At 39.5% G+C, this 9,492-nt stretch overlaps 1 protein-coding gene across 1 annotated transcript in view; it reads left to right on the forward strand.

Moving 5' to 3' along the window:
* The window catches only part of Cngb3 (cyclic nucleotide gated channel subunit beta 3), a 169,599-nt gene extending 162,520 nt beyond the window's left edge, over positions 1–7,079 (forward strand). Inside the window, exons 16-19 of the mRNA XM_060386160.1 lie at positions 4,709–4,855; positions 5,198–5,372; positions 5,685–5,794; positions 6,829–7,079. Of these exons, the coding sequence (XP_060242143.1) occupies positions 4,709–4,855; positions 5,198–5,372; positions 5,685–5,794; positions 6,829–7,048 (652 nt within the window). The 3' untranslated portion in view covers positions 7,049–7,079. The remainder of the gene's footprint in view (positions 1–4,708; positions 4,856–5,197; positions 5,373–5,684; positions 5,795–6,828) is intronic.
* Positions 7,080–9,492: the final 2,413 nt, after the last annotated feature.

A 9,492-nucleotide genomic window follows, 5' to 3' on the forward strand; every position in this document is an offset into this window, starting at 1 on the left:
CAGAAAATCAAGAGTCCTCACAGTATCTAAGGTCACATCAATGACTGGGTCCAGGATTAGAATGGATTTATTTCCTATTACATTATTTTCTATTACTATTATTTAAAAAGAAGGATGAGCTTCTTTTTAACCTGGAGACATTTAACTGTGGCATCAGCTATTTGTCTTCAGGCATGGGGTCTTTGGGAAACTCTATACCGGTGGATATTGAGGGAGGGGCCTTCATTCTAAGCAATTTAATGAGTAGAACTTTCCACCCATGGAATGCTGGGGAAGCATTTTATGGATAAGAAGGGGGTGGGGGAGATGCTATTTTAAACATTGCTGAGAGAGTTTGGGCAAAATCCATCTGGCAGACAGAGTCTTTCTTCCGTTCAGAAACTCATCAAGCACTCCAAACATGCAACCTGTAGGCAAGTTTAATTAAAGCTTGAGAAATCTCAAAATAGTCTGACATTTAACTATGTTCTTTCCGTTCTCATACACTTTGGCATGCACACGAGGGTCTCTGGGCTTCAGATTAAGCTCCCTAATGACATCCTACCCTGTCTAACTACTCGATTACTCTGTATTCAAAACCACAGGAGTGTGAATGAAACTACCTCATCCAGCCCAGTGTCCTTTCACCTAATAGACAAGCAGGAAGGCAGAGAGAAATGTGGGTGGATGAGTTAGTAAAGAAAAATGATTGTGATAGATGGTAGCCAGGTAGGTAGGTGGATGGAGCACACGCACATACATGCATAACATGCTTCATAGATGAGTAAAATTTGTTTTCTTTGTCTTCTCTGGTATTGATTGAAGTAAGCATGCATTAACACAGTCACACTGAAAGATTCTAAATTTGTACATTCTGTCTTGGAGGAGGGGTTTAATTTTTTCAGTGGTTCAGAGAGCCATGGCCTTCCTTTCTCAAAACCCCCAGCTTCAATTTTAGGTGGAGGTAAGTGCCCAACATTGTGGTATGTCCTCTTCTTCATCTGCTTCTTTTCTTTCTGCTCTGGGGTGTGTTTCTTGCTTTGCTTTTGGCTTCCTTCCTTCCTTCCTTCCTTCCTTCCTTCCTTCCTTCCTTCCTCCCTCCCTCCCTCCCTCCCTCCTTTCCTTCCTTTCTTACCTTGCAGTCCAGGCTGACTGGACTTTATGATCCTTCTGCCTCAGCTCCCCAGATGCTTAGATTATAGGCTGAGCCCAAGTACCCAATCCAGTTCAGCTTCAGTTGAGCATTTCTTATGATTCATTTTTCTCTCCTTTCTTAGCAAAATAACTATTCTTAGGCAAATATAATGGCGCACACCTACAGTCCCAGCTATGAAATATGGGGTAGTGCAGGAGGATCATAGTCTTTAAGCCAGACACAGCTACCCAGTGATGTCCAATCTCAAAATAAAAGCACCAACAAACTTTTAACAGTAATTTCATCCCTAAAAATTTTTGTGTACATGTTAAGCTAGGTCTAGGCCTGCCTTCAGGTAATGCTTCAAGTGTAGAGTACACTTTATCACAGTTCCTCTCTGTCCGACCTATGACACTATCATTTACTTGCCCATATTCTGTTCACACACACACACACACACATGCACATATCACTTAAACAATCACCTCCTAGATAAGATTTATTCTTTGTCTTTGGTTTCCTGTAGTTTAACTATGACATGCTAGGAGTAGTAGAGGGGTATTCGTTAATTCATTTGCTTATATTTAATCATTTCTTTTCCTTTTATTGTTTAAACAGTTCATATATGCACATAATTTGCCTTGCCCAAATCAACCTCCATTCTGTCCCCTCCCCTTTACCCCTCCCCCTATTCCCCTCTCAGCTTCATGTGCTATGTTAAACCTACTGAGTCCACTACCTGCATGAATATGGGGCCATCTGCTGGAGACTGAGCAACCTGTCAGAGACCACGTACCTGAAGAAAATGGACTCTCCCTCCACCACTAGCCATCAGTTGCTCATCTAAGTGTGAGGACCATCCACATTGAGATTCTTGCTAATGTATCCATCGAGTCATGGCCACTGTATGTTCATGTGTGCAATAGTCATGCTATGTCCTCCAAATACTGTTTCACTAAAAACATTCACTACATCTGCCTCTTAGACTGTCTTCCCCATCTTAATCCCAGGGAACACACCTAAACCATGTGTGTGTGTGTGTGTGTGTGTGTGTGTGTGTGTGGTTGTGTACACCATAGTTTCTTATTCTCTGCACATTGATCAGTTGTGAATGTCTGTATTAATAGCCATCTTCTGCAGAAGAGAGCTTCTCTAATGAGGATAAGAGATGCACTAATTATTTATCCTTTTTGGTGTTATCCAGTCTCTCAGCTTCTGTGGTTTGGTATTCAGTTTTGGAAAGTTCTTGAATATTATGCCTGAAATATGTTTTCTCTCCTGTCTTCTCCCTCCTTCTAGTATTCTAGTTTTATGTATGTCTCATATTTCAACGTGATCTCTAGTTCTTCGTTTCTCTAGTTCAGTTCTGCTTATTCCTCTGCATGTCTGTCTGGAAAGGTTTTATTAATCCATCTTAAAGCTCATTGACTCTTTCCCAGGCCAATATGTTGCAGAGTTCCTTACAAGTATTCTACATCTCTGTTACAGCATCTTTGAGTTCTTCCATTTCTTTTAGATTCTTAGAATTTTCATTGTTTATATTACTAACTTGTTCTTACATGACCCCTTTTTATTATACTCCTTATGGTATTAATCATCATTTTTAAAATTCTCCATGAATTCTAAAACCTGTGTCATGTCATCTTGTCTGTTTCTTATATGTGCTTTGCTATGTGATTTGTAATTGTTTCAATTGTTTTTGTTGAAAGCTAGAAATAATATAACAGGAAGTGAGGTAGACGCGCCTTTGGCATCACGTTTTTGGCTGCTCTGACAAGGAGCTGTACTATACATGGTTGTCAGAACTGTAGGTGGCAAGAGCCTCACATTCCTCTTGAGCTTACCCCCACAATGACCACACTTCCATAGGATTCTTATTCAGAGAAATCTGTTAATCTGTCATCTGTTTCCATTGGAATTCACCAGTACTAATAGGAATCCTGTTGGGATAAGGTACAGAGGGAAGAAAATAATCTAAATTAGGATTACCTCTCCGTTTTCTGCAGTAAGTATGAGTTATGGCCTTAAAGAACTTGTTTTCCATCCCCTACATAAAACAAGAAGGCTAGAAGGGCTGCACTGGGGAAAATTCTCCTTCCTCAGGAAAAAAGGTTCTGGCAAGGTATTTTCCCCTAAATTAGAGGCCAGATGAACACTAAACATGAATGGTTGTAATCACTGATATTTATTTAAAAATATTTTAAAGTATAATCCTCAGTAGAAAAAGTATGCAATACAGACATCTTCCCAAATCCCTTGGGAAGAGAGCCTTTCAAATGCTTGAAATGGGTCATTACATCTTTAATATAAATGCTGTCTTCAGTGTCCAGAGAGCTTAAAATAAAATGTTGTCTTAGTTTTGCTTCCTGTTGCTGTGATATATACCTTGACAATAACACCTAAGGACAAAATGTTGTATTTGATTCGAAATTCCACATAACAGCCCACTATTACAGGGAATTGAAAGTGATTGAAGCTTACAGTAACTATTCATATCAAATCCATAGTCAAGAACAGAAAGCAATAAACACATGCTTGCATGTGAGTGTTCAGCTCTTTTTTCACTCTCTTTTTTTTTGGGGGGGATATCTTTATTTTATTTTTTTACAATTTATTCACTTTGTATCCCAGTTGTAGCCCCCTCCCTCATCTCCTCCTGGTCCCACCCTCCCTCCTTCTTCCTCTCCTATCCCTCTTTCCAAGTCCACTGATAGTGGAGGTCCTCTTCCTCTACTGTCCGAAATAGCCTATCAGGTCCCATTAGGACTGTCTGGATCCTCTTCCTCGGTCTGGCTCGGTCTCCCCACCAAGGACAAGTGATCAAGGAGCAGGCAGAAGGGAAAACATGATAGACACCAGAAGTGGTAAAAGAGAGAAAACAGGACGGGAGCCTACCACAGATCTCCTCTAAAAGACTCCACCTAGCAGGGGATCAAAGCAGATGCAGAGAGATTCACAGCCAAACTTTGGACAGAGTTCAAGGAGTCTTATGGATGAAGGGGAGATAGAAAGACCTGGAGGGGACAGGAGCCACATACAAGGAGACCAACAGAGCCAAAAAAGCTGGGCCAAAGGGGGACTGCAGAGACTGATACATCAACCAAAGACCATGTATAGAGAGGAACTAGACCCCCTGCCCAAATGTTGACCATGACAGCTCAGTCTCCATGTGGGAAAGAGACAGTCTCTTTCTCCACAATTCGTACCATCCAGGATCCGCTCCTCAGAGCATGAGGCCGCCCACACTGGGCAAGTCCTCTGACCTCTATTAACATAGCGATGATATTTCATCAGCAGGCAATGTCTCGTTGACTTCCTTTTCCAGGGATTCTAGATTGTGTCACGTGGACAGTAACAAATGAACGCTGGAGTAAAGGCATCAAACACAGTATTTGCTGAAGATTCTGTATTTCCCATTGGGAAGAACTTACTATGTTGACCGAAAGTCAACGTCTTACACATTTTCCTTGTGGTATCAGATTTTAAATGTATAACTGAATGATTAAATTTGCAGTTTTGTTTGAGACTTAAAAGGAAAATCAAGGGGAGGTGAGCAACACTGCTGACTGAGGGCCTGCTTTTCATATCTCGCAGCCTTCTGGCAAAAGGAGGAGGCAACCGCCGAACGGCTGACGTGGCAGCCCACGGGTTTGCCCACCTTTTAACTCTGGACAAAAAGACTCTCCAAGAAATTCTGGTGCATTATCCAGCTTCTAAAAATCTCCTCATGATGAAAGCCAGGTATGACCTTTAAAGCCCCAACAGGAGTGCACATGGTGGTTCACGCTTCGAGGCATTCCCGGCACTTGCAAGGCTGAGGCCAGAGGATTGGACCAAGTCCCAGGCCAGATAGAACTACAGAGTTAGATGCTATATGGGGGGATAAAGGTGGACAACGTTGGTTTTACCGGATAAAACCTAAGATGAGGATGATTGCGTTACAGGCAGTGAGTTAAAACTTTCCTCATGTGATACACCCCATACTGAAAGTGAGTGCCCTCTGAAAATTCATGGGCAGAGGAAGTTACCATTTTTCCAGGAGCTATCACAGGACTACTCAAAACAGCGTTCTCCTTCCTCCAGAGTCCTTTTGAGCCATAAAGGGAAGACCACACAAGCAATCCCTCCAAGAACAGCGCCTGGCTTTCTTTTCCCACCAAAAGAAGAGACGCCCAAAATGCTCAAAGCTCTCCTGGGAAAAAAAGGAAAAGCAGACCTCAGAAGACTCCTCAAAGGAAAGCGAGAACAAACCGCTCAGGTAACGGTAACAAGGCTGACAGAGAACAGTGAATGGGGGTTAGCGGCAGGAGTGGGAGTGCTGCCTGGCTGCTATCCAGGTCAGCTGTAGTTTTCTATGTTATTCCTACTGATCCATGAGCATGAAAGATCTTTCCACCTTCTAATATCCTCTTCAATTTCTTTCTTCAGAGACTTGAAGTTCTTGTCATATAAGTCTTTCACTTGCTTGGTTATATTTACACAAAGATAGTTTATATTATTTTCCACAAATATTTAATCAACATCTAACAAAATGTTTAAAGACAAAATTAACCCTACATATTTCGTAAAGCCATTTGGGTCATCAACAGTCCTAGTCAACAAATTTGGATTAGATGACAATGAAATGTGGTGCAAACTGTTGATCGACATTCAGATTTACACTGCACTACCTGATAATTTGTAGGAATGTGAAACCATACTGGTTTTCTCCTTTTGTTATTTCTGGAATTATTATTATTATTACTGATGCTCATAATAAATCTGTGTAAACAGATATTGAGAAATAAAACAAGTATTCACTCTTTCTAAAGTTAGTTGTCATGCTGTCTCCAACACTGTTAGAAATGGGTAGCCATGAACCTTTCAGAAAAGAAGGAAAACAAATATTACAAAATCATAAAATTTTAAGATTTCAAAACTAGCATCTTTGTCTTCTATACATAAAACTGTGGTGAATATTAAGAGCACAATGTAAACTAAACATCTCATAGCAATCTAAAGATAACAATTTATACAAGAAACACATAAACGAATGATGTAAATTTTCTACAGATAATACTAATAAATAGAGCTAGTTTAAAACCAATAGCTTGGGGCTGGAGAGACGGCTCGTGGTAAATGCATCTGCTTCTAAGCCTTCCAACCTGAGTTCAATCTAGAACCCACAAGGTGGAAGAGAAAATCCACATCATCCACTTGTAGTCCAACAACTTGTACAAACAACAACAACAAGTGTGAAACAATAGGCCAAATACCCCCCTCTCCCGCCACTTCCCTTTGCGCCTCCTCGTACTTCCTCCTTCCACCTTTAACCTCTGCCTCATGCTCCTTCCCTATTAATTAACAACAACAAGTGTGAAACAATAGGTCAAATACCCATGAGACTGAGAAGATAAAATAAGAAAAGAGATTTGAGTTTCTCCTGAGGTTCTGCCAAGATTGGGAAAGATACCAGACTTTCTACTGTATATTGTATATGTACATTTTTAAATTAAACATTTAAAATATCATGTCCATAAAATAAACATAATATACAAACATTTAAATCCAGAAAACTTGGTAAGGAATGACAGTGAGCAGCAAGACAGACATGATTCCTATATTCACTCGTTCAGATTGTATTTGTTTATGGTAGCCCCACTATCTTGATTATGGTTTCAAAACACTAATTCTTTATCATGCCTTCTTCTAGAAAAAAGGTGAAAATTCCAAAGGAAGAATGGGGGAAGGAAAAGAGCCATCAGAAAAAAAACACTGGACAGGTCCAAATGCAGAGTAAGTTCTATCATAGAGGAGGAAATGTCCCACTTGATTGAAAAGGCAGTTTTGCCCAGAGGACCTGCCTATCAACCATTCATCAGCAGCATGGTTCCTGCTATTGAGCCTGGGGAAGAGATTCTGACTATCGAAGTCAAAGAAAAGGATGAGCAATAAGTGTTTAGTTGTGTTTAGATGTAACCTAGCTCATTCTCAAAGACATTCCCAGGAACTGTAGCTTAAATTAGTCACTGGGACCCTTGGAAACTCCAGTGAAGTCCTAAGCTTCACTTCTAGGACTTTTTATTCATCAATAAGATGTTTAAAAATCATCCTATTTTCCACTGTTATCAGCTTTGAGCAACTGCTATTTCTTTTAAATGTCTGTAATAAATATGTTTTCTCTTCTTTCCTGATGATATCTCCTTGCTCTACTTTGATAAATTTGATTTTAATGTTACTGTGGTTTACTGTCCCTTCTGCCTACATTTTTTGTGGTGTGTAATTTCTGGCATAGCACTGTTAATATTGGCCAAATGTTCATGGGAGACTCATCTTACCTCTTATGGATGGTGGAAAGGTGAGACTTTTTAAATAAAATAGGTTATAAATCAAGCAGCTTCTATTGAAACAAGGAGAGTGAGTCACTAAATATAGCAGCTGACATTGGCAGAGATGATGTCATACAACCTTCTGAATGAGAACTCTGATTTTCATCCAAGGGCAAAGCCAGTTAGCTATATTAACAAACCATAGAAACAAAAGTCCAGATCCAAAACTAAGTTCCCTCACTCTAACAACCATGCCTCAACCTCTCAGAGACTCACCTAAATGACTTGCAATGTCTTCTACAAACCTTTAGAGCCTCATTTCACTGACTACTGTACCCTTCTCAATCAGCCCATTTCAAGAAGGACAACGTGAGCCCTCCAAAATTACAACTTAACAAAACAGTGGGGTATTCACCTGTCTATCCAGAATAAGGGCCCACACAGATGGCACACGAGATACAATATGAGTCCCCATTAACTGTTATGAAAAGAAGTCTCCCTCCCTCATGGAGGCACAGTCAGTTCTTTTGAACTTTGAGAAATTGTCACTTGGACTTTATGTTTCCTTAGCAGATTATTTTGGCTTGCGTGTGTCACTAGCCTCACACATGCTATTTTACACAGCAAAAACAATTGGCAGCATCACATTGCAACAAAATCAGTTTGCAGCAACATGCTGGAAAAAAGTGGACCATTCATTGTTCAAATAAGTCTTAATGTTCCCCCTTTATACTACCTTAGAGGGCATTGCTCTTACTCTGCTGGCCCAGTGGAGGCAGAATGTAGTCAGACTGTCTCCATTTTGATACAGGCTAATGTGACTGACATTTTCCAGAATCTTCCTTAAGCATTTGTTTCATTCAAAAGGTACCGGACTGAAATCTCTTGTTGTTTTAAGCTTTACTACAAAGTGATAAGATTAAGAATGCATCCTGAACATATCAGGTTTACAGGTCCTGACAATTTTGGGGATCTACATGTATATCAGTTTATAAAACTTTCAGGTTAATTAGGTGCACTCCAGGAAGTTGTCCCGAGGCTTCAGTTAGCACTAAGACAATTACCAAAACTGCACTCTGGAAAGAAGCCAAACCTGCTAGGCTTGAAAGTAGTAATACACAAAATATTCATTCTAATGTATGCTATTTAGATATAATGTTGAGTTCTATTCTTCCAAGTCCCAGGAGAAGGCTATTTATTGTAATAGCATTTTGTGAAGAGAGTTTTAATGAATTACATTTGTTCAAAACTGTACAACATGGATGCATTTAACATGCACGGTGAAATTTAAAAAAATTTTTAAAGGTGTCATTTGATAGAGTTGCCATTTAAGTTTTACAAAAGATTGGCTGATACTTCCTAGAATTTAAAGGAGTATGAACAAATTTTTAAATAACAGTTAATATTATGAACAAAAGGTCCTGGAAAGAGGCTATGCCCATAAAAGCTAAATGGCTTGTGGAAATTCAATGATTATGGAAAGGTTGGAATGTTGCACACTGAGATCTTAATTACATTTCTTGAGCTACCTTTAGCCTCCTTAATATCTGTTCATTACTCAATTCTGGGTATGACCTAATGTCCTTGTGAGTATTATGGAAATCCCTTTGGAATGTACAAACAGGCTGGCTCTTTGCTTCCAAAATCCAAAAGCCAATAATGTCATTTGATAGTGTCTGGTACCTTCAACAGAGATTTTCCTTGTATGTTGTAATCAGGGAACCCTACATACTCATCAATATATGTAAAAAGTGTGTTGATTTACAACTTTCTTTTTTTATGTCACTTTAAAAACTTCATAAATTGCTGCCACCTTGGAAAATGGGATTTGAGGTGACCTATATCTTTGGCCTGGGACCTCATATTTGCCTCCAGAATAAATCATCTCTTACCCTTTTGACACAAGACTTGAGTTTTTGTATTGACAGTATGTAGGCGTTAGGGTATATAAAAGTGATTCTGAAACCATAAAGAAAGTCTGATAAGAAAATAAACAAAAGAACAAGATGGTGAACTTGCACAGACTCTCACTCTTTGACCTTTACAAATGAAAATTCAAATAACCCATTG

Source organism: Meriones unguiculatus, chromosome 6 (assembly GCF_030254825.1).
Source record: "Meriones unguiculatus strain TT.TT164.6M chromosome 6, Bangor_MerUng_6.1, whole genome shotgun sequence".
Taxonomy (NCBI): domain Eukaryota; kingdom Metazoa; phylum Chordata; class Mammalia; order Rodentia; family Muridae; genus Meriones; species Meriones unguiculatus.